A 26,875-nucleotide genomic window follows, 5' to 3' on the forward strand; every position below is an offset into this window, starting at 1 on the left:
AAGGTGAGAAAAGGCAGCATATAAGCAGAGTGATTTGAATAATTCACAAGGATAATGTGAGCTAATCTTATTAAATACAATTGCAGCCTGAATTTTTAAGTGCAGTTTCTCCTGGATCTAGTTATGCCAAATGAAATAGGAAACTGGAGATGTGGGAAAGAGAAGGAAACATTGCCAACAGGAATTCTGGAGGTTAGAATTTAAGAGGAAAAAACATTTAAAAGGAGTGAAAAACGGAACTCTTGAGTAGAAGCATTGCTAACCTGTGTTACACAAGTAGTATGCCAGAAAGTGTTAAATTATATCAGGAATAATTGAATGCTTATAACTCCTGATTTTATAAATGAAATCCTGGATTATGAATGGCAATCTGAAGAATCATGGGCAACGTAACTTCAGCTACAGTGCTCAGTCGGATTATCATAATCATTTGTGCTATTTGACAATTTGGTAAAACCATAGTTCTCGTTGCTACTTTTCACTACTAACAGACATCCAGCCTCCATGGAGGTCTGCGAAACCCACATAATCTATATGCAACAACTCATCTTGATGGTTTATCAGAGAAAGCCCAGCTATTGCTTACCAATGGACTCTAAAGAGGCACGTTTTGAAGTAAGAGAGGTGAATTTCTGCAGTGGTTATCCTGCTTGTCTGCCATAACTTCAGTGAAAGAGCCCCGGAAACCCCAGAAAAACAGCATAAATGCTGTTTAGCCCATTTTTCCGAAATTTGAGACCCTTTCACCCGAATTTTGAGAGGCCTTTCCACTGAAGTTAAGGCAGGCAAGCAGCAGTACCCCTGCAGAAATTCACCCCCAGGGTTTATAACCACCTAATGGACTGAATCCAGTTCTATTTGTTCTGTGCTATTTGATATATTGCTATATCTTTTTGCTTCTGTGTATTATTTAATCTGTAAATAAATCTGACCAACTCATTTAGTCCACACCTTTTAGTCTGGCAATGTGTTATTATTAGCCTCCTGCGTAATGAGAGAATGTGGTGGGCATCCTATATGTTCTCTAATAAGTGATTTATTGTAATGTGGGGTTAATTTTTAAACCTGGGCACAGAGGAGAATAGAGATACAAATTTGTGTTCATGAGGAATTTGACTGGAGTCTAATCATGAACTCAAGAAAATCCCAAAATATACCCACATGCTACCTAGGGAAGGATGCCAAGGGAGGTCCAGTAGTTATATCTAAAATGTGTACCTTTTTTGAAAGGTTTTTATAGTGGGTAATAATTCCTCATTTTTTATTTCCTTTCACCAATTTGATCTCATAGGACTTTTATTTATGTCACTACAGGCAAATCACTTCACCCTAGGGCCCAAACTTCAATCATATTTCTTGGTGAGCTTGTACATGAAAGTGCTGACTCTTATCATTGAGTTAAACTGGAGTGTCCATTTTAGCCAGGTTGCCAAAGAGCTGACCAACATCTCATCTTGCATGGATATGTACAGCTTACTCTGCACTTATAAGTATTTTATCTGGGATAGAAGGTGGAACCATGCACCTTTAGCTTGCCTAGGTGCTTCTAAATATTCATTATTACTCCCACAGAATTATTTTGACAGCGACAATAATTCAAAAACACCCCAAAACTCAAAAAACATTCAACACAGTAGTGTTCCTTAATGACTAAAAGCAAACAACACAGACAAAGAGACATATTCTGGTGTCAATATTAGTCTACATTTATACTGTGTTATTATCCAAATCATGCTGGTATGATACCAGTTTATGTATCAGTATGACTCCATAACGCAGGATTTACACAAGTTTTACACAGAGTCCAGAACAATAGTCACAATGCACTATGTAAATAGGTCATCAGAGACATAATCCACCATTGAAAACGCTGAATTAGTATATGAAAGCAGTGATTGATGATCCATTCTTTCACAAAGCTGGTTGTTGAAAAGAATCACTTACCACAATCTGTAGGCATAGGTGCTGAAACTACTGGATAGACAACTGGTCTCTCAGAATCTGAGGATACAGTACTGTAACTTCCGCTCACAGAGTCCTCATCATTGGAGGGTTCTACAAAAGGATCTTCTTTTGTCATTTCAATGCTAGCCCCTGTAGAAGGTAACACAAGTTTATATTTCCAGTGGTATTGTGATCAATTAATATTTTTAAAAAGTGATTCCATGTTGGTTTGGCTCGGTCACTCGCACCATTCCACGTTTTCCATTTGTCCTAGCATCCGTACTAAGAAGGACTTAACATTCATTGCCGCAGCAGTGTGAAACATGCAATTCCCCTGCTGCTCCAGCTTTTCGAATTATCAAATATTTATGGCTGTATATAGTGACACCACAAGTCCCAGCCAGAATGGAGATGATGGGGGAATTCCCCCGTCAGTTACACACTGCTGTAACTGACTGGGATTGATTTTACACTGAGTAAATAAACTCTGTTTGCTGTAGTTTATGAGTAAATTGAAACCACAAGTCTCGCCCCGCCTTCAACTCATTGGCTGATACAGCGGTGTCAATATTAACTCCGCAATATTCACTCTGAATATTAATTAGTAGGAAAGAAACAACCTAGAGTGTCCTTAAAAATATACAAAGATGGGAATCCTCAATGGCCCATTTAGTTTATCCAGAAACTGGCTTAGCCATCAGGCAAGCCCCTCTCTATACTGCTTTAAAGGAATTCTGTAGGTTCCTACCAATGCATATAGCTCAGCAAGTTTCTCTAGAGAGCAGCTGAGCCATACAGATCTGGAAGATGCTTGCTTTCATCTAGTCTATGTTGAGTTAGCTAATCTCAGACAAGGCAGTGTCACAATTGACCTCAGCAGTCCAAGCTTATGGAAAGTGTAAAAAAAAATCAGCCAACCTTCCCACTCCTGATCGTGAGTGGAAATGCTTGTGCATGAACAGGAGAAAAAAGCTAAACAAGGATGCTACACAATCAATTAAATAAAAGCTGAAACAGCAAATTAACCTTTTAAGTATAAAAAAAGTATGCACGTTCAAAATATAAAGCCTCTCTTCTCTTTTTTTCCTTTCTTACCTCTCATTCTCTCAACACCATAAGTTTTTCCCTGTACCATACACCATTTCCCATCCATGGGAATGGAAATATAAATCATTCCCAAGAATTCTGGCATTCTTGAATTGGCCATATTTTCCTTAGATATCCATTGGAGGTGAAGAACTCATCAAGTTAGGAATTATGATGGGGGTGGGAGGAGAAACTCCATCTTACAATTCCGTACTTACCTTTTTTCTTTCATTGTGATACACAAACACTAAAAATACTGCAGAAATCACACAAAAACTTTACATTTATTTAATGGATTTAGCAAAGAAAAACATTCCAAGGTGCTTTGCAGGAGGGGGAGAAAAACAAATAGATTAAAAAAATAAAGGAACTGATGGTAACACATGGTGGGAGTTGGCCGTACTGGATAAGTAGGGTTTAGCTGCACTAGGAATTGTCCTGGGGCTATAGGGAGTTGGCATCATTGTACAATTCTTTGTTCTGGCGTCACCGTGAAGAAGACATTGGGGTTTGACAGAACTGTGGAACAAGAACCCGAGGTTTGACAGACGTGAGTAGAACGTGAGATTTGGCCTCAGCCTCTAACAAAAGTATGGGCTTCGACTTATTTTTTTTACCCACCGCTAAGAGCTGAATTAGGATTGTGCAGCCTAAGCATGTGCAACGTACCTTATTCCCAGGATGCATCAGTACCTGACAGCTATATTGATAGGGTATTTTTCTTTATCTCCTAGCACTTTCCGCACAATAGTCTTTCAGATAATTTTGCAAAACAAGAGAACAAATTTCAAAAGCTTTTACAGAGGCAAAATTTACAGTGGCAAAATTTACAGTGAGTTGTTTTTTTAAAAAAAGAGGCTGAGGCTATGTTTGTGTGGATATGGGAGAGAGAAAAAAACAAGAGTGTCCTGATTACATACCCGTTATAGCTTTTATTTTCCTTAAACTATAAATGAGCACATTAAGCTAAGGGAGAGACAAGACAGAGAGAGTGGTTAGAGAGAGAGCGAGGTGAGAGTGTGCGCTTTCTTTATTTAATGTTGCCTCGATTTTCAAAGAAAGGTTGAATTTTGAAGCCAACTAATTATCTCCACCTGACAGTTAGAACAGGCCAATGATAAATGCTTATACCTGAGACAGAATTCTAACTTCTAACAACTAATATTCAGAAGGGGACAGGTAGAGAGAGATGGAGAGAAAGACATGAATGGAGAAAAAGACAAAGAGGGAGAAAGGCAGACAGGCAATTCCATTCTTCGTTTTAATTTGATTTCCTTTTTTAAAAAAAGAAGTTGAATTTTAAAAACAAACACAGCCTCTGAGGGAAACAGATAGGAAATGAGGGTAGGAGGGAAACTGGTTGAGGGTGTGGGGCCTATGGCCACTCAGTAGCCACCCTTGGGGAAAAGTGAAGTGGGGGTTGGGAGTGGAGTATTATGGGTGAGGCGAGTGATACCAGAGTAAGGGAGAAGGGGAGGCATACAAGGTTTGAGTGGGTAGCTCAAAAAATAATAGGGGTAGTGATGGGGTGCGGGGTACTCCGAAAGTGAAGAGGAAGGGGACACTGTGTGAGCAAGGCGATGGTGGTTGTATGAGTAACGGGGGAGGCAGTGGGACAGGAACCGCAAAGGGTCAATTTTCCCCGCTACCTCCATTCGAAGTGCAGCTGGCAACTGTTGGTGGTTCCTTTCTCCACTGCGCCGTGCCATGCCAATCACCAGCTCCCACCCAAAAGGAAAGGGAGAGAAGCAAAGAAGAGGAGAGACAGATCAGAAGAGGAAACCAGAAAGAAACAGCAACATGAAGGCAGCAAAGATCGATAAGAGAACGAATGAACTCTCCGACTTATCATGTGCAATGCCACAAAAAATTCTATGTTTTTTTAAATTCATTCATGGGATGTGGGTATCACTGGCAAGGCCAGCATTTATTGCCCATCCCTAATTGCCCTTGAGAAGGTGGTGGTGAGCCACTTTCTTGAACCGCCGCAGTCCGTGTGGTGAAGGTACTCCCACAGCGTAGATAGGTAGGGAATGTCTATGCACACTTCCTATCTACAAACCCTACTTGCTGTTGAGACCAAGCCCAGGCTTTTGGAAGAGGCATTTAAAGCATAAAAGACAATTCAGTGGATAAATTTAATCATGTTATTGCAAAATATATATTTTTTTAATTTTGCTTAAAACCTTATTTTTGACAATAGAAATTTCAGGGAAAAATGGCAAATAACAATTTTTTTCAAAAAACATTGAGTAATTCAATTAGTTCATCAACAAACTGTGATGGCGAAAGTTGACAAGACGAAAATTGAAAGGCAAATGCGCACATAGAAACTTACAATGGGAAAAGTTGACACAAAAGCATGATTTTAAAAAATGACAATGGCAAGTAAGGTTTGTAGACATTTGTACACAGACATAGAAGAATAAACATATTTCACAATAACATAATTAAATAATGCCTACTGACTTATCTTGCGTTCCTTTTAATACCTTCATTAAAATGATTACTTGAAGGTCTCAGCTTGTCTCAAAAGCCTGGGCTTCAGTTGGATATTTGCACCTCAACAGTTAAGAAAGAACTTTCAAATCACTTCTGCACATTCTGACCATGTGTAGGTTGCAGTATTTCCCAACATGCAATCTACACATTCTGATCATGTACAGTTTGTAGAATTTCCCAGCATACAATATGTACATCAACAGAATCTGGAGGGTAGAAGGGTGTGTTTGTTTATTAGATTGTATAAGTCAGCAAACTAACAAATAATGCGTTACATTTTCTACTTCAGCACTCCTAACACACACACTGAGTGCATATAAGGAAAATGCGCATCCCACACCTTAGGGTGCCAAAGAGGCTGCGGACGGTTCAAGGGAGGAGGCTGACAATCAGGAACATGGTGGGGGTTGAGGCTGGATGATTTGAAAGAGGCCAACAGAAGCTTGGGTCACATGCTCCTGCTCCCCCCCACCTCCCTCCGCCATAAGGCTGCCATACCCTGCTCCTCCCAATAATGCCAGATCCCATCAACCCCTAATACTGCCAGACTCTGGCCCACCAATGCTCCAAAACCACCTACTCAGTACTGCTAAATCCTAGGACGCCTCTCATGCTCACAGATCCCTACATCGCACACTCAGTGATCCCAGAAATACCTAATGCATCCAGACCCTAAGATCTTCTTTCCCAATGCTACTCGATCCCAAGATCCCTGACTTCAAGCTTTGCCCCAGTGTTCCTAGAAGCTCCCTACCCAATGTTCTGGAACCCTGGACATCTCTCCCAGAGCTCCCAGACCTTGTGACCCACCTTCAAAATACTGCTAGATCCTGACAGTCCTCAAGCCCCCTTCACAAGGGCCCAGGCCCCAGGGCCACCCCCAATCCTGATAAATCAATGTCCCTAATTATACTCCTGGGCACAACTCCCTTTTTCCTGGAAGGCCTCTGACTCATCATAAGCAAGACCACAGGAAAAACCTTGGGCTCAATTTTGAAATGGTGGCGGGTTGGCTGTGGGGGTGGGGGGGGGTGAAGGTGAAGATCGCGATGTAATTGATGGTGATTAAAGTTGTTTCCGGGTTTCGCACCCGGCAGCCAGCCTGATTGACAGGCTGGCTGCCAACAGGAGCTGCAACGCCAAGGGGGGAGGTGGAGAGAAAGAGAGAAAGAGAGATGTCACCCGACGCTGGAACAGAGAGTGTAGGATGCTGAAGATCGGGGGGGTGGGGGGGTAGGAGAGGGAGACATCGGGACCCGAGAGGGAGACATCGGACATCGGAGCAGGTTGGAAAGGTAGGTTTGTGCAAAGCTTTTTTATTTAATTTATTTAGTTTATTTTTTGCCTGACCCGGCCCTTCACACCTGGTTTCACCAGGCGTGAATCGGAAGCTGTGGGAAAGACACTCAGGTAAGTTTAAAATCGTTTAAACTATCTTCGACGTCAGAAATAAAGTAACTTAAGTACTTCAATGAGGTACATTTGGTTCTTTAACTATCATCCTGCCAGCGTTAATTGCCGGCAGGACTTCCAGATTCGTGAAGCGGGCGTGCACACAGGTGCATCTGTGGGGAACTCGGAAGTCGGCGGGTTGGAGCCGGCTTCCGAACCCGCTCGGGATTTGCGCCATTTTCACAGCGCCCTGCCCCCACAATTTGATTTTAAAATCGAGCCCCTTGTGTCTGCACACATTTCCTGCCTACAAAATCTGACTTTCTGTTGTCGCTCCTTTCATCACACTTTTGTGTTATCTTTTTTCTCGACTATAAATTCCTCTATCTACATTTATAATGGAAACCACTGCGGTAAACTCATCACCCTGAAACTGCACAATGTGACCACTGGGCGGCGCTATATTATTTTATCTCCATAAATTGCTCAAAATGCTTCTTGAAATTTTTTTTTAAATCTGCCCTTTTTTTTCCCCAATAACAGAAAATCAAATGCCCAAAATAAGGAATTAAATAAAATTTAAAAAACATGTTTCACAATAACATCATGAAATGTATCCACTGAATCGTCTTTTAGTGACTTTCCCAATAGTTTGGGTTTGGACTTGATATTTTTGTCCAGAGTTGTGACGCTGTGAGCTGAATTTTGGGAAGGGCAGTTCATTTAATTTCTCTGGATGCATCAGGGTGTCATTTGTGCTTTTGATTAGGGCCGTTTCAGTACTGTGGCGGGGCCAGAAAACTGATTAGAGGGATTCAAACATGTGTAAAAATCTGAACATGTATATACACACACAATACAGTAGAAGTAGAAAGAAACACTAAAAGGGCAACTTAACATTAACTATCAACAGATATATTTCTATAGAAACCTGAGCCATTCAAATGGAATATTAAACAAAAGACGACAGAAACTGTAACTCCTTGGTCTAACTATCATTGTTCACTTGACCTACACAAAATATTTTCACTCATCCAACACCGTGTTTTTCTCGACTGGAGCTAGGGTATCAAAGCTCTTTTAACTTTGTTGGAATATGAAGTAGATTTAAGAAGGCATTTTGATTAAGACTTAATACAATTAATTATCAGTTTCTTTTAAATTGGAGATAGCGACCTCAATCTCACAAATAAAGACTTAATACTTACCAGTTTGTATCATTTTGAAAGATTTTTTAAAACTTGCACGGTTGGAACAGTACTGTCACTTGTTGCTCACACTAGATTACAGAAACATGAAAGCAGTCAGGTAAACGAGTGTTGGTTAACCCAGTGTGAAAACCGCGAGGGACTACTGATTGAAATTAGAGCCAACCAGTACAACTCCTATCACTGTGTTACCGTAGAGGATTCATGGGTTGATGATGATCTTTAAATAGACTGGTAGCTATTTCAGGTGCTGAAAATCCTTCCAAGTATTTATTGACTCAGATTTTCAGATCATGTGAACTCTGAGGACTGAGATTACTACGATGTCCAATTAACTGTCACTGTCCCAGCCCTGTATAACATTGTTCAACCTAAGCTGGATGACGGATACAGTTTTTAGCCACTTTACAGTTCAAACTTCAAACACGTCTTGTACTCACTGTGAAGTTTAAATACAGCAAGTAAGAGGCTGAAATCATGCCTGGCAGAGATCTAAATTGCAATCAAATGGAGCAGGATTATAGCTGACATAGATTTGAATCAGATACTGAGTTCAAGGATTAACTGAATGTATACTTCACGTGATATATTTACATCCCACATATTTATATCTGCAACAATGCCTTAATTGCAGCCCAAAAGTTGAACCCTTTCCTCACTAAATAACCAGAAACTCAAGTACAATTTCTTTTACCAGTAAAAACAAATTACCTTTCTGTTGAACAACTCTGAGTTAGCATTTGCTCATTAACTCTGTATTTAAGCACCTGTATTAAGCTACAGGTGAAAGCACTATCACATTTATGTAATAAAAGTACTATCTTTATGTAACAAATTTAAAATGTTGAAATGCAACTGCAGCAGTTGCATTCCGTAACAACAGAGCTCAGTTGTAAGGGCAGCTGAAGTGTTCGCAAATATCTACAGCCAAAAGTGCCAACTGAACATCCAGTTCACGCCATGTGACATTTAGAAGCTGCTAAGTGCACTAAGGCTATGGACCCTGATAACATCCCAGCAGTAATACTTCCCTTTTAAAAGTTACTATTGATTCTTTTTCTATCACTGTTTCTGTCAGGCATTCCATGTGTGAACAACCCTCTGATAAAATAATTTCTCTTAACCTCTCCCTTTATCCTTTCAATGAAAATCTTAAATTAATGCCCTCAAGTTACTGGCGCATCAACCAATAAGAACATAAGAAATAAGAGCAGGAGTAGGCCACACAGCCCCTGAAGCCTGCTCCGCCATTCAATAAGATCATGGCTGATCTTTGACCTCAACAACTGAAATAGTTTTTCCCTTTTTACTTCATCAAAACCCCTCATAATTTTGAACACCTCTATCAGATCTCCTCTTAACCTACTTTCCAATGAAAAGTTTCCTAGTTTCTCTAGTCTCTCCTCATAACTAGAGCCTCTCAATCCTGGTATCAATCTAGTAAGTTTCTTCTGTACCCTCTTCACTGCCTTGAATTCCTTAGTGAACACAAAACACAATATTTTAAATGTGATCTAACCAATTATTTGTGCAGATTGAGAATTACTTATTTGCTTTTGTTCTTTATGCCCTTATTTATAAAAAAAAATCCCATGTGCTTTATTTTACAGCTTTATCAACTTGTCCACCCACTTTAAAAGATATAGGCCAGGGTTTTGTGCGCTTGCCAGCCTGCAATGTTCCTGTTCATTAAAACGAATGGAGGGATAATCGCAGGCTTGCAAGCACACAAGTGGATAATCCCAGCCAAATATACCTTATCATTAACCAATACTGAGAAGAAGTTTCCATTTGATTTCAATATCCTGTTTTCACACATTTCTTTTGCAGTGTCTACTGAACTGAATAGGACAGTGTGTAGGCTGGGGGGGGGGGGGGAAGGACATAGGAGGGCAAGTCATGGGGGAATCTAAAACTAGGGGGCACAGTCTCAGAATAAGGGGTCATAAGGAAATGAGGAGGAATTTCTTCTCCCAGAGGGTCATGAATCTTTGGAATTTTTTACCCTAAAAAGCTGTGAAGGCTGAGTTAGACAAATTTTTGATCAACAAGGGAGTCAAAGGATATGGGGAACAGGCGGGAAAGTGGAGTTGAGGTAAAAATCAGATCAGCCATGATCTCATTGAATGGCAGAGCAGGCTTGAGGGGCCGAATGGCCTACTCCTGCTCCTATCTTTTATGGTTTCTTATGGTTTTATGGTCAAGTAATGCCGCCATGACACAATTAATGATTGATTACACAATGACATAAATTGTCTGTCTACTCAGCCAGAGAATAACATGTGGCAGAGGAGAAGAAAAAGACAAAGGAAAACACGCGCCCTTTATTAAGCTACTCTTCCAACTAAAGGGTTAAGATACAATTATTATATCATACCAGTAAGTGCATAAGAGCACAGAACACTATTCAGAAACAAAATTCAAAAGTGACTTGCTAAGCTGCACTTTTGCTAAACTGCAGAGTGCAAATTGATCATGAATATGTGCAAAATAGAACTTTCTCTGATGATACCACATAAAAAGACATACTATTTACAAAAATCTTTCCCCACTAAAATTGTACTAAGGTGGGAGCCAATATTCTCAGTTGCTTCAAGGGCTACAAGCCATTGTTATTTCAATCAGCTTTAATGCTCAAGTCACAGGCTGAAAAACCATTTGTATACTGGATTCTCCTACAGTATGTACTCCTATGATCTGAGAAAAAACTAATGGTGAATCTTTCTCCTTGGAAGAGGATAACTGAAATCCAAGCACTACTAATGATAATATAGGACATCTTGTTCCCATCTTTCTGATTGATAAGCACAGCTGTTATGTATAGTGTGTTACATCTATTGCAAAGAATGTGACGCACACCAACTACAGTCTTACAGTGGATGTCCTCTATTGTGATTCTCATAATATAACTGGTTTTAACAGATGGTATTGACACATTTATGACATGGTACAGCGAATGCAAAATTGGAACCAAATCACTGCAGCAATCAAAATTCTCCAAGACAGACACAATTTGCACATATTTGAGCTCACCTCTTACAAATGAAAACTTTTGAGAGCATGCCTTGTCTTCATGACATTGCTTTATTATTTCAGAATTACAATCCTCAACGAAAACAACTTAGCATCAATACTGAATATTAAGTTTCCCCAATATGGCCAGTGGCAAGTTCCTGATTTGCTGAGTTGCTCAAGTCATTTTTTTTTAACACAGCTGAACAGTGATTCTGTTGAACTAAACTAATCAGTTCTTCTAATCATAAACAATCTCCTGGATAGTCCATCTCTAACAGCCAGTTCTTGCTGCCATTTTAAAATAGGTCGAGATGATTTAATATAGAAATGCATCTAACAGAGAAAAAAAGTTAAATATTGTTCCATATAAAGGTATATTATTCTATTCCCCAACTTTTTTTTTTAAAAAAGCACCAATAGTAAGTGTACTGTATACAAAATCATTTGAATTTGTTCTGTAAATTACTTGAAAAAGTCAATACATCAGAAGATAATTAGATATCTAGTCAATGCAGAGCAACAATTAATAAAGTAATTACAATGATGAGGTATATCAGTAGATTTTAAATGTGAGGCTGTCATGCTGAAGCTATATAGTGCTCTGGTCAGACAGCACCTTGAATATTGTGTTTAGTTTCATTCACCAAGGCACAGGGAAATATCCAAGACCTTAAGCGGTGGAGGGAAGAGCTAAAAGACTGATCCTTAGTATCAGTGGATTGAGGAAAGGGTCGTAAAAGAGATAAGAAAGGAAAAGAGGAAGGAAGGAATTACATTTATTTAGTATGTTTCATGACATCAGGATGTCTTAAAGTGTTTATAGCCAATTAATTACTTTTGCAATGTAGTCACTGTTGTTTTGTAGGCAACATGGCAGCTAATCTGTGCTGAACAAGATCCCACAAACAGTAATGAGAGGAATGACCAGTTGATCTGTTTCGGTAGCTTTGATTAAGGGATGAATGTTGGCTTGGACACCTGAAGAATCCCCTAAGCTTATTCGTCGAAAAAGTATCTTGGGATCTTTTATGTTCACCTCTATTTACCATGATATTCTGGAGCCATCGATTTGCTCAACCATTTCCACATCTCCACCTTTAATGCCCTGGTCCACAGCACAACCTTTACTCTCTCTCATTTCAGTTGTTCCCCTGGTATAGCCCCCAGGATTGTTCTCTCAAGTCGAAAGCGCACAGATTTGAATGTATCTGCCACATAACCGGTTTAGCCATCCATCACGAAATAATGCTGAACCACATCAAGTATTATTGGCCTTGATCTCCTCTGCCAAAACCGCCCACTACTCCAGGATAATCCCGGAAAGCAAAGATAACCCACCCCCGCTTCCTTTCTCCCCTACAAACAGTCTCCTTAAATTCTTCTTCCATGCCCCCTCTATCACCTCCAACGACAATTACAAGGAGATCATGGACTTCTTTGTCACTATGATTGACACCATCCATTCAGCTGTCTCTGCTGTTTCCCCCTTCCCCTTGCAGACCAAGCATGACTTCCCCCAGGGTACCTTCTGCCCCAGCCTTGAGTCCATGACTTTCCCTAGTTTCTCTCCTACCTTTCCTCACTCCTTTTCTGAGCTCATCTCCTCCGTGAAACCCACCTCTAGATCCCTTACCCCATTCTTATTAAACTACTGAACACCCAACCTCCCTTCCTGGGCCCTAAACTAGTTGACATTGGGTACTGTCGCCCTCCATTTCAAAACCGGCGTCATCACTCCCCTCCTCAAAAGAAAAACACCCTTGACCCACCCTGTCCTTGCAAACTATCGCCCTATCTCCAACCACCCTTTTATCTCCTAAGTCTTTGAACATGGCGTCTCCCAAATCTATGCCCATCTTTCCCACAATTCCATGTCTGAATCTCCAATCAAATTTCTGTCCCTGCCACAGCACTGAAACGGCCTTGACTGTAGCCACTAATGACATCCTCTGACAGTGGTGAATTTTCCTTCTTCGTCCTCTGCAGCTTTTGAATGGTTGGCCATACCATCCTCCTCCAACACTCCTCCATTGTCCAGCTCAGTGGGACTGCTCTTGCTTCATATCACTCTTACCTATCCAATTATAACCAGAGAATTTCCAGCAATGGCTTCTCTACTCACCACCGGGCCATTACCTCCAGAGTCCCGCAAGGATCTATTCTTGGCCCAATCCTCTTCTGCATCTACATGCTGCCTCTTGACTGCATGATCCATAGACAGAGTCAGTTTACATATGTATGTTGATGACACTCAGCACTACCTATCCACCACCTCTCTCGACCCCTCCACTGTCTGTATTGAGGGACACTGTCTGACATCCAGTCTTGGATGAGCCGCAATTTCCGTCAGTTAAAACACTGAAAGAGATCTGGGGTGGTGGGGGGGGGGGGGTTTAACATATTTGGAGCTTAAGCAGATACAAAAGTTGCAGCAATCAACCATCAGGCACAATTCTAAATTATACAGCTAATTCAATACAGTACAAAACAGGGGACGTAACTCCAAAAAGTGTCTGTTCTGGTCAGACGGCATCTCCAATATTGTGTTCTGTTTTGGTCAGCGACGAACATGGCAGACAATCAAGTCCTGGAGGCAGTGCAGAGAAAAAACATAAAGGTGATCTCTAGCATTGGAAGAGGGAAAAGGGAGGTGGAGAACGAGAGGAATGAGGGAAAGAGGGAGGTGGTGTGGGAGAGGGTGTTGGGGATAACAGGGTAGCTTCACAGATCATATTGGTGGGGGGGAGGGAGGGGGAAATCGGAGGTTCATTTCCAGTAAGACTGATCTGGCTGCTTACTGGGCCGGGTTGTGCATGCAGTCCACATTACTAACTCTGTGCAGTAACATTATCATGTGTCGGGCGACAATTGCAACAGGACCATCAGATTAACGATGTCCTGCATTTAAACTTTCTGTTATGTGTAGGAGAGTCTCAGGGCTTTAGAATCCGAAAGAAAGTCATTTTCTGGAGATCTGGGAAAAGCAACACCATTCATGGGAGATTTTAACTGGAAGAACGGGATATTTAAGGAATGGAAAAGATTAAGGAATGGAAAAGTGCATATTCAACTATATGCCCTTAAAGGTATTTTGTTTGTCCTCAACTGAGATAATTTTAGAGATGCTATCCATTCCTAATAGATCCTCTGCTCCTGGGTAAATTCCTTTTTGATGCCGGTAACTATATCTGGACTAGCTGCTTTAAATCTCACCTCCTTTGATCTCAGGGAAACATCCACATCTAAGTGACATACTTATATCTCCCTGGTATAGCCATACAATCTTAACTTGTATAATCGTTCTCTTTCCCTCTGTCAGAGATACACTTTCCAATTTCACAGAGACAAATACTCCTACACCTTACACTAGAAAGATTAGGGTGAATAAAGGGGAACCAGTGGACGTAGTGTATTTAGACTTCCAGAAGGCATTCGACAAGGTGCCACATAAAAGATTATTGCTCAAGATAAAGAATCACTGGATGGGGGGTAATATTCTGGCATGGGTGGAGGATTGGTTATCTGACAGGAAGCAGAGAGTTGGGATAAATGGTTCATTCTCGGACTGGCAACCAGTAGCCAGTGGTGTTCCGCAGGGGTCGGTGCTGGGTCCCCAACTCTTTACAATCTATATTAACGATTTGGAGGAGGGGACCGAGTGTAACATATCAAAGTTTTCAGATGATACAAAGATGGGAGGGAAAGTAGAGAGTGAGGAGGACATAAAAAACCTACAAGGGGATATAGACAGGCTGGGTGAGTGGGCAGAGATTTGGCAGATGCAATACAATATTGGAAAATGTGAGGTTATGCACTTTGGCAGGAAAAACCATAGAGCAAGTTATTATCTTGGTGGCAAGAGACTGGAGAGTACTGCAGTACAAAGGGATCTGGGGGTCCTAGTGCAAGAAAATCAAAAAGTTAGCATGCAGGTGCAGCAGGTGATCAAGAAGGCCAACGGAATGTTGGCTTTTATTGCTAGGGGGATAGAATATAAAAACAGGGAGGTATTGCTGCAGTTATATAAGGTATTGGTGAGACCGCACCTGGAATACTGCATACAGTTTTGGTCTCCATACTTAAGAAAAGACATACTTGCTCTCGAGGCAGTACAAAGAAGGTTCACTTGGTTAATCCCGGGGATGAGGGGACGGACATATGAGGAGAGGTTGAGTAGATTGGGACTCTACTCATTGGAGTTCAGAAGAATGAGAGGCGATCTTATTGAAACATATAAGATTGTGAAGGGGCTTGATCGGGTGGATGCGGTGAGGATGTTCCCAAGGATGGGTGAAACTAGAACTAGGGGGCATAATCTTAGAATAAGGGGCTGCTCTTTCAAAACTGAGATGAGGGGAAACTTCTTATCTCAGAGGGTGGTAGGTCTGTGGAATTTGCTGCCCCAGGAAGCTGTGGAAGCTACATCATTGAATAAATTCAAAGCAGAAATAGACAGTTTCCTAGAAGTAAAGGGAATTAGGGGTTACGGGGAGCGGGCAGGAAATTGGACATGAATTTAGATTTGATGTTAGGATCAGATCAGCCATGATCTTATTGAATGGCGGAGCAGGCTCGAAGGGCCGATTGGCCTACTCCTGCTCCTATTTCTTATGTTCTTATGTTCTTATTACTAAAAGAACTAAAACTAAACTAAGAAGAGGACCGAAGGCTGAGGACTGAAATTCAGTGTCAAAAAACACTATCTTGTATATCCTCAATTTCCAAAAAAACTGCCTCAATTATCAATGATCAACCTGATTTCAGCCCTTCTGGTGTTAATCACCTCACACAACCCAGTCAGTACCTGATGGGCTCCAAATCAATGAAGCATAGGCACCTAGACATGTCAAGTTGCTCATTTACTTCCTAACTTCTCAAGTCACTGTGAACAAAGGGGTCTCACATATGTCCATATAATGATGTGGAGATGCCGGTGATGGACTGGGGTGGACAAATGTAAGGAATCTTACAACACCAGGTTATAGTCCAACAGTTTTATTTGAAAATCACAAGCTTTCAGAGGAGGTAAGCTCCGAAAGCTTGTGATTTTCAAATAAAACTGTTGGACTATAACCTGGTGTTGTAAGATTCCTTACATATGTCCATATAAGGCAGGACATTCTTGTGTCCCCCTTAACAAACAATCTGCAGGCCTGTGGTGTCAATGGCTTTGCCTTCCATCCCTCAGAAGGAATGTTTTGTTTGTTCAAGTCTACATGGTTCAATTAGCATTAGTTTTTTTCCTTTCATAGCATTGAGTCTGATTTCATACGCATATTCAAGGCAATTCTTCTACAGCCTCCAATACCCACAACCATCTTCTTTTGTGTGAGATACGAATAAAGCCACAAAGATTTTTTTTTAGCCCCACTGACATCAGTGCCACACTCAATCAAATGCTGCCTTCATGTTGAGGGCAGCAACCTTTCTTCTGGCATTCAGCTCTTGTGTCCATGTCTGGATCAAGGCTGTGATGAGGTCTGGAGCAGAGTGGTTCTAACAAAACCAAATGAGCATCAGTGAGCAGGTTATTGGTGCGTAGGTGATGCTTGATGGCACTAATGATGGCTTCTTCTATCACTTTGCTAATTACTGGTAGAAGCTTCATAGGGTGGTAATTAGTCAGTTTAAATTTTGTTTTTTATTGCTAGGACATACCTGGGTAATTTTCCACATTGTCAAGTATATGCCAGTGTCATAGCTGCACTGGAACAACTCGGCTAGGGGAGCGGTCGGTTCTGGTACATGGGTCTTCAACACTATACCCAGGATGTTGTCAGGGCCCAGAGCCTTCGCTGTGTCCAGTTCACTCAGCTGTTTCTTAATGTCACATGGAGTAAACCAAAATGGTTGGACACTGGGATCCATGATGGTGTAGGCCAAATAAGTTCCTCTACTCAGCTCATTTGGCTGAAGATACTTGCAAACACTTCAGCCTCATCGCTTGCACTCATATGCTGGATTCTACAATGGTTGAAGATGGGGATGTTCATAGACCCATCTCCTTCTGTTAGTTGCCTGCTTGTGCACTACCATTCTCGAATGGATGTGGTAGGACAATACCGCGTTGCCCTGATTCATTGGTTGTGGGGCTGCTTAGATGTGTTTTGTGGTGTTTAGAAAGAAAAGAAAGAACTATCATTTATATAGCGACTTTCACGATTTCTGGAAGTCCCAAAGCACTTTACAGCTAATTAAGTACTTGTGATGTACTTACCCAGTATGTGAGAAGCCCACTGCTGGATCTAGTAATGGGAAATGAACCAGATCAGATAAGAGAAGTAAGCATAGGGGAACATCTAAGCAATAATCGATCGTAACATAATAAGGTTTAAAATAATGATTGAGAAAGACATAAGTAAGACAAAGACCAAAGTAATAGATCGGAAAAAAGCTCATTTTGAAGGAATGAGTGTAGAACTTGGACAGGTAAACTGGAAAAAAAATTGACAAAGAAATAGAACAGCAGTGGATAATATTCAAAACAGTGATCGATAGACTTCAGGAGAAATATGTTCCTCTAAAAAGAAAGAACAGTCCAGCCAATAATGAAACACCATGAATTAATAAAGAGATAAGGGTAAAATTGAAACTAAAGAAAAAGGTATACTCTAAGTACATAGACAATAAAGGAGAGAATGACAAAAGGGAATACAAAAAGATTAGGAAAGTAGTCAAAAAAAAATTAGGAAAGCAAAGAGGAACTACGAGATTAAATTATCAAGGAATATAAAAAGAAAGACAGATGTTCCACAGACACGTAAATAACAAAAGAAAAATCAGAATAGGGATAGAGCCACTAAAGGATGCACAAGATTACGACAGCGAAATGGCAGAAATATCGAATAGTTACTTTGCCTCTGTATTTACCAGGGAAACTAATAAGATGGGCAGGACATTAGAAGAAGAGGTCGAAAAAGGTATTAAAACATTCAAGATAGAAAGGGGGGAGATAATTGGTAAACTAATCAAACTAAGGGAGGATAAGAACCTTGGCCCGGATGGATTGCATTAGGGAGGAGATAGCAGAGGCACTATTACAAAAATATAATTCACTAGAAAAGGGAATAGATCCAGAGGACTGGCAGACTGCTAATGTTATTCCTATATTTAAAAAGGGAAATAGAACAAGTCCACGGAACTATAGACCTGTTAGCTTAACGTCGGTGGTAGGAAAGACGATGGAATCTTTACTCATGGATGTAATAGAAAAGCATCTAGGGAATGAAACTATAATAAAGAATAGTCAGCACGAATTTCAGCAGGGAAAGTCATGCTTGGCCAACCATATTGAATTCTTTGAAGAAGTAACAGAAAGAGTAGACAAGGGTAATGCAGTAGATGCGCTATATTTGGATTTTCAAAGGGCCTTCGATAAAGTACCACATTGTAGACTCATGGCTAAGGTCAGAGCACGTGGAGTCAGGGGACAGTTGGCAGAATGGATAGCAAGTTGGTTACAAAACAGAAAACAGAGAGTAGGGGGTAAGGGTAACTACTCAGACTGGCAAAGGTGGGAAGTGGTGTACCACAGGGATTGATACTGGGACCACTGTTGTTCACAATTTACATTAACAATTTTAATTGGAAGTACAATTTCAAAATTTGCAGACGATACCAAATTGGGGGGGGGGGTGTAGTTAATACAAAGGAAGAATGTGTCAAAATGCAAGAGGACAATAATAAACTTGCAGAATGGGCGTGCAATTGGCACATGAATTTCAATATAGGTAAGTGTGACGTGATGCATTTTGGTAGGAAGAATAAGGAGGCTACATACTGCTTGGATAACAAGAGCCTAAACGGAATAGAGGAACAAAGGGATCTAGGGGTACAGATATACAAATCACAAAGTAGCGATATAGGTTAATAAGTCCATAAGAAAGGCAAATCAAGCACTCGGGTTCATTTCTAGCAGGATAGAATTGAAGGATTATGCGATCAAGTCTCTGGAGTGAGACTTGTATTCTAGCAGGATAGAATTGAAAAGCAAAGAAGTTATGTAAATTGTGAACAACAGTGGTCCCAGTATCAATCCCTGTGGTACATCACTTCCCACCTTTTGCCAGTCTGAGTAGTTGCTGGACTATAACTTGGTGTTGTAAAATTGTTTACAAAAACTTATACAGAACCTTGGTTAGACCACACTTGGAGTATTGTGCACAGTTCTGGTCTGCATATTATAGGAAGGATGTAGAGGCACTGGAGAAGGTGCAAAAAAGATTTACAAGGATGATACCAGAACTGAGAGGATATCCTTATCAGGAAAGGTTGAACAGGCTGGGGCTCTTTTCTATAGAACTTCTAGTTTTGGACTTCCCCACAAGTGGAAACATTTTCTCTACGTCTACCTTATCAAACCCTAGCATTATCTTAAAGACCTCTATCAGGTCATCCCTCAGCCTTCTCTTTGGCTGAGAGGTGACCTGATAGAGGTCTTTAAGATAATGATAGGGTTTGATAAGATAGACGTAGAGAAAATGTTTCCACTTGTGGGGAAGTCCAAAACTAGAAGTCACAAATATAAAATAGTCACTAATAAATCCAATAGGGAATTCAGGAGAAACTTCTTTACCCAAAGAGTGATAAGAATGTGGAACATGTTGCCTCAAGGGGTAGTTGAGTCAAATAGCATAGATGCATTTAAGGGGAAGCTAGATAAGCACGAGGGAGAAAGGAATAGAAGGGTATCCTGATAGGGTTAGATGAAGTAGGGAGGGAGGAGACTTGTGTGGAGCATAGCCGACATAGACCAGTTGGGCCGAATGCCCTGTTTCTGTGCTGTAGTTTCGATGTAACTAGATGATATGTCCTCACTGTTGTAATGTAGGGAAATGTGGCAGCCAATTTGAGCAAAGTAAAGTCCCACAAACAGCAATGACCAGATAATCTGTTTTAGTGGTGTTGGTGGAGGGACAAGTATTGGCCAAGACACTGGGGAACTGCCCCGCTCTTCTTCGAATAGTGGCATAGAATCTTTTACATCCACCTGAGCGGGCAGACTTGGCATTGGTTTAACGTCTCATCCGAAAGACAGCACCTCCGAAAGTGCAGTATTCCCTCAATACTGCACTGAAGTGTCAGCCTAGATTATGCGATCAAGTCTCTGGAGTGAGACTTGTATCCACGATCTTCTGAATCAGAGGCAAGAGTGTTACCGCTGAGCCAAAGCGAACACCATGCATGCAGGTAGTCTTGTGTAGTAGCTTCACTAGGTTGGTACCTCGTTTTAAGGTATACTATGCACTATCCCTGGCACGTCCTTCGACATTCTCCATTGAACCTTCTGTAGATATTTTTTCTGGACCTCTGAGCAACCCCCTATCCAATGGGGTCTGGGGGTTGGGGGGGGGGGGGGAAGAGAGAGAGGGAGAGCTGTACCCAATGGGGTCTGGGGGAAGAGAGTGAGGTGTGAGCAACAACCCTGCCCGACAGATTGATTGACAAGCAATTTAAAACACTGCCAGGTACTATTTTAAAGCTTTGCTGGTATTTCTTGAAACTTTGGAATGTCACCACCACCTGCCACCAAAGTAGATTCCCTATAAAAAGGTTTGTGATGGAGAGTGAGATCTGCCATATTTTGGATCACAAGAAAGTCTCTAACAAAAAGGAAGCATTTTTGCCAAGTTTCAGTTTTGTAATGGTCTCATTAATTCAGTCACAAAAAAGAGTTTAAAAAATAATTGCATTCACAATCATGTCTCCAGCCTAACCGGATATAAATGTTGCGAAGTTTTGTTAAATGTCAATCTGACTAAGTGGGAGCACACTCTTGCCTCCAAGTCAAAATGTTGTGGGCCAAGCCCCACTCCAGACTTAAGGACATAAATCAAGGCTGGACACCTCAGCACTGTACTAAGGCAGCGCTGCATTGTCAGAGGTGCCGCCTCTCTCACGAGATGTTAAACTGAGGTCTTGGCTGCCTGTAGAAGTGAACGTACAAGATCTCACGGCACTTTTCAAAGAAGAAGAGGACTTCTCCCAGAGATGCTAGAAAGAAGTTTGTGAGATGTGCACAGAGATTTTGAGCCAATCAGGATTTTTTATGTAACCAACACTCTGCAAATATGATGAACACACACCAGATAAAGGTAGGGGAGGGGAGGGGAGGGGAGGGGAAGGAAGAGAGAGAATCTTCCATAACATTGCTCACAGACAGTTTTGAGCTAATGGACTCTTTTTTTAAAAAAAACAAACTGGAATGAGACTGTCCAAGCGAATTTCACTCAATTTCTAAAGCTAATCTAATTTTCTACAAACCTCGCATTTGTTCTGCAGCTGCTTACATATTGCCAACAAGTATTTCAAGTGACTTTTATGATCAGCAGCAGTGATACAGTTTGCATGTCCATTTCTAAGTAGGCCAGTTGTTCCCTTGTCCTATTAACAGCATAATAGGAAGTTACACAGTGAAATCCATTCCTTCACCTACAACTTTTAGAAGACATTCAAACTTCCTGTTATAATAAATACAACTCCATAAAATACAGTGAAATGATATCAATATCACTGCATGTCAAACTATGTGGTGCAAGAACACTTCAGTTCAAATTCTTCTCATGATTTGATCACAATAGCCAACCATTTATTGCTATCCAGCATGGCAACCTCATCAACAAAAACTAATGGAAGAAAAACACACAAACTCCCATCTACAGAGATTATAAAGCACAGCAATAGTTGTAATGCACTTCACATAACATAAATCAGAGTTCAGGTGACACTGATAAGCTGCAAGAGTGTGATTATGATGTAATTTGATCTCCTTGAGGCATTGCTGCCTTGTAACACATTGCAGGCTCTGTTACCTTGTTTATAAATAAAGTAAATAAACTCAGTGCATTTTGGAATGGTTCTGTTTGAACGCCACCTCAATTACTTGTAAATTCTGTACACCATAACGCTTCCAGTACCCCCATTATCAATTGTACAATCATCTTTACTCAGAACATACAGAACAGAACATTACAACTTTGCAACATTATTTTATAAAAGACAACAAATGTAATTTTCTCATTTCAACCTATCTTGTACTTTTCCTGGTGTGTATAGCTAAGCTACTCACTGGATAAATTTGCTGAGCCATCAAAGAAGCATAATTTTTCTTTGCCTTCCACCCTGTACCGAAATGCCAGCATCCATTCAGCATTCCTCCATGGTAGCTGATCACATGTAACAAGTTAATAATCTCAATCGGTGAAAACCACACACTGCCCAGATTTCCCAAGTGAGAAGTGTATGGTAATAAGTGGTAGAGCAATATGACAAAAATGTATTTCTTCTGTATTAGATTATTAATTTGAAATTCTTATCACGAGAAGTTAACAGAGGTTCACATAGAAAATGTCCACACTGTTTAATACACATTCAGTATGGAATCCAGACAGATTGCCTGGATGGGAATCAATGGGTTGCATATGTATCAGAAAATCTGTGACTGGTTTCTGGCAAACAAAAGGTGGTTTTACTATCAATGTTGAAGATGGTTTTACTATGCTAATGTCAATTAAATGCAGAAACACTGGACTGTAATTGTTACATAGAATCTTTGACGACTGGTTGGGAAAAGTGTTATGCTCCAATTATCTTAGATATATTAACTGGGGTAAAAGAATGGCCACCATCTGATTTTATTACAACTTCTATTTATATTGCCCCTTTAATGATGTAAAATGCCCCAAGGCACTTCACAGGAGCGTAATCAGACAAAAATTGACAGAGAGCCAAAGGAGAAGGTATTAGAACAAGTGACCAAACACTTGGTGAAAGGGGTAGATTTTATTCAGTGTCTTAAAGGAGGATAGAGAGGTAGAGAGGCGAAGAGGTTTGGGGAGGGAATTCCAGAGCATAGGGCCTTGATGGCTGAAGGCACGGTCGCCAATGGTGGAGCAAAGGAAGGGAGGGATGCACAAGAGGCCAGAGTTGGAGGAATGCAGAGTTCTTGGAGGGTTGTAGGGCTAAAGGAGGTTACAGAGATAGGGAGCAGAGAGGCCATGGAGGGATTTGAACACAGCATAAGAACTTTAAAACTGTGGAGGGCAGGTTTCCTTCCCTAAAAAGAACATTAGTAAACCAGTTGGATTTTTATGACAATCCGACAGCTTCATGGTCACTTTTACTGATACCAGTTTTTTATTTTCAGATTTTTTAAAACTAAATTCAAATTCTTAAAGTGCTATTATGGTATGTGAACTCATATTCTCTGGATTATTAGTCCAAGCCTCTGGATTACTAGTCCAGTAATGTAGCCACAACACTACCGTACCCCATTTAAAATAATAAAAAAATGCGTACAGTTCACAAAGTAGCAAATAATTACAAATAAAGAAATAATAACAAGAGAACAGCAACCAAATCACTTGGTTTTTTTTCAACTATCACTAACCAGCCAATTTTAACAAATAATTTCTTCAGACTCTCCTTGTCTTCTTCATTCAAGTGAATGTACAGTTAGAAATAACATTTATAACAGCAAACACATAAAAAATTAAACAATTCTTGAAAAAAATCACTAATCTTATCTATAAAATTGGTTATATAATGCTAGAAATGCCTGGAAGAATTTCCCCTCCATCACCCTACCCCTCGTTCTCTACCACCCACCCAAGCCCCACCCCATGTTTCTCACATAAATATCCTCACTCCTTTCCTCCCTCAGCCTCTGCACAGAGTGACTCCTCATTCTCAGTAATTTCAATCTCCACTGTCCTTGCCCTCCCTCCTTGGAGTTCACTGTACTCCTCTCCTACCTTAACCTCTTCCTCATATTAATTCTCCTACCCATATTCACAGCCAAACTCTCAACTTTCCCATCTCATATGGCCTCTCTGTTCCCATCGTCTCAATCATAGACAAGGTCATTTCTGATCACTGCCTTGTATCCCTTACCACTCACATTTCCCTTCCAACCCTACCTCCTTCTGCACCAGCCTGGAAAATAACTCTCCCCCAAGTAACTTACAATGGCATTTCAAATTCCCAAATGTCTAGCCTTTAGCACTCCGTTCACCATGATACTTTTGCAGCTGTCGATCCACTCAATCACTCCCTCACCTCCGCCTTTGATGCCCTTGTCCCCAGTAAAATCTTTACTCTCTCCCCCCTTGTCATTCCCCCTGGTCTGTCGGCCATCTTCAGACCCTTAAGTCCAAGGCGTGTAGACTTGAACGTGCATGGCAAACAACTGGTTTAGCCAATCGTGGGCCACACTAAGTACTATCAAGCCCTGCTCTCCTCTGCCAAAACATCTCACTACTCCAGGATCATCTTGGAGCGCAAAGATAACCCCCGGCTTCTTTTCTCCTCTTCTAACAACTCCTTAAACCCATCTCCCATGCCACCTCTACCCTCGCCAACAACAGGTGCGAGGAACTCATGTACTTCTTTGTCACTAAGATTGAGACCATATGATCAGTTGTCTCTGCCACATCCCTCCCTTCCCCTTGCCCACCAAGCCAAGCTTAGAGTCATAGAGTTATACAGCACGGATAGAGGCCCTTCGGCCCATCGTGTCCGCGCCGGCCATCAGCCCTGTCTACTCTAATCCCATATTCCAGCATTTGGTCCGTAGCCTTGTATGCTATGGCATTTCAAGTGCTCATCCAAATGCTTCTTGAATGTTGTGAGGGTTCCTGCCTCCACAACCCTTTCAGGCAGTGAGTTCCAGACTCCAACCACCCTCTGGGTGAAAAAGTTCTTTCTCAAATCCCCTCTAAACCTCCCGCCTTTTACCTTGAATCTATGTCCCCTTGTTATAGAACCCTCAACGAAGGGAAAAAGCTCCTTAGTATCCATCCTATCTGTGCCCCTCATAATTTTGTACACCTCAATCATGTCCCCCCTCAGCCTCCTCTGCTCCAAGGAAAACAAACCCAATCTTCCCAGTCTCTCTTCATAGCTGAAGCGCTCCAGCCCTGGTAACATCCTGGTGAATCTCCTCTGCACCCTCTCCAAAGCGATCACATCCTTCCTGTAGTGTGGCGACCAGAACTGCACACAGTACTCCAGCTGTGGCCTAACCAGTGTTTTATACAGCTCCATCATAACCTCCTTGCTCTTATATTCTATGCCTCGGCTAATAAAGGCAAGTATCCCATATGCCTTCTTTACCACCTTATCTACCTGTTCCGCCGCCTTCAGGGATCTGTGAACTTGCACACCAAGATCCCTCTGACCCTCTGTCTTGCCTAGGGTCCTCCCATTCATTGTGTATTCCCTTGCCTTGTTAGTCCCTCCAAAGTGCTTCTGCCAAGGTTCCCCCGTGTCCTAGCCCTGAATGCACATCTTTCTCTTCTCATGCCCTGACTGAGCTTATGTTGTCCATAAAACCCACCTCCTACTCTCTTGATCCTATTCCCACTAAACTGCTGATCACCCAACTTCCTTTCCCAGGCCCCATGCTAGCTGATATTGTAACAGATATTTCAAATCAGCCATCATCACTCCCCTGTTCAAAAAAACCCACCTTTGACCCCTCTGTCCTTGCAAACTACCACCCCATCTCCAACCTCCCTTTTCTCTCCAAAGTCATTAAACATGTTGTCACCTCCCAAATCCATGCTCATCTTTCCCGTAACTCTATGTTTGAACCTCTCCAATCAGGTTTCCACCCCTGCCACAGCACTAAATCAGCCCTAATCAAAGACACAGTTAACATCCTCTGTGACAGTGACCACGATGCACTATCTCTCCTCCTCCAACGCATCTCCTCCATTGTCTAGATGATGGGCCCTTGCATGATTCCACTCTTACCTATTCAGTCGTAGCCAGACAATCTTCTACAATGGCTTCTCTTCCTACCCCCACATCTCTGGAGTTCACCAAGGATCTATTCTTGGCCCCTTCCTATTTCTCATCTACATGCTGCCCCTCGGCGACACCATCCGAAGACATGACGTCTGGTTCTGTATGTACGCTGACAACACCCAGCTCCACCACACCACCACTATTCTGGACCCCTCCACTGCCTCTCTGTTTTCAGCCTGCTTGTCCAACATCCAGCCTTGGACAAGCTGCAATTTCCTCCAACTAAACATTGGGAAGACCAAAGCCATTGTTTTCAGACCCACCACAAACTCCGTTCCCTTGCCACCGATTCCATGCCCCTCCCTAGTCACTGTCTCGGGCTGAACCAGACTGTTCGTAACCTCAGTGGCCTATTTGACCCTAAACTGAGCTTCCTCTCCATCACAAAGACCACCTACTTCCATCTCCCTAACAAGCCCGTCTCCAACCCTGGCCTACTTGCTGCTGAAATCCTCATCCATGCTTTTGTTACCTCCAGACCGGACTTTTCCAATGATCTCTTGGCCGGCCTCCCATCTTCCACTCTCCATAAACATAGTTTCTTTGCATCCCATTTTTGCTTTTTATAGCTCTTCCACTTTTCCTTGAGTTTGTGTAAACCTTTTCTTTTAGCTTGATACTGTCCCTTACCTCATTTGATGACCATGGTTGCTAACTGCACAAGTGGAGCCTTTGCCTTTTTGGGGTATGTACTGGTTTTGTATTGTACCAAAAGATTCTTTGAATCTTTCCCATTGTTTCTCTGTAGGTTTACCCATTAACAGTTCAGTCCAGTTCACTGTGGTCAATTTATTTCCCATCCTTCCTTTCGAAGTTTTCCTTACTTAAATTTAAAACCTTGGTTTGTGACTCCCTTCTCCCTATCAACCCCAGTATCAATAATATTATGGTCATTATTCACAACACCGTTAGATTGCTAA

The 26,875-nt window shown here is 41.5% G+C and overlaps 1 protein-coding gene across 3 annotated transcripts in view; it reads right to left on the reverse strand.

Moving 5' to 3' along the window:
* LOC137324451 (CAP-Gly domain-containing linker protein 4-like) overlaps positions 1-26,875 on the reverse strand; it is a 223,485-nt gene that overhangs the window by 191,138 nt on the left and 5,472 nt on the right. For all 3 annotated transcript variants that reach the window (XM_067988729.1, XM_067988730.1, XM_067988732.1), the window contains exon 2: positions 1,945-2,094. In XM_067988729.1, the coding sequence (XP_067844830.1) occupies positions 1,945-2,080 (136 nt within the window). In that variant the 5' untranslated portion in view covers positions 2,081-2,094. The remainder of the gene's footprint in view (positions 1-1,944; positions 2,095-26,875) is intronic.

Source organism: Heptranchias perlo, chromosome 8, assembly GCF_035084215.1.
Source record: "Heptranchias perlo isolate sHepPer1 chromosome 8, sHepPer1.hap1, whole genome shotgun sequence".
Taxonomy (NCBI): Eukaryota; Metazoa; Chordata; class Chondrichthyes; order Hexanchiformes; family Hexanchidae; genus Heptranchias; species Heptranchias perlo.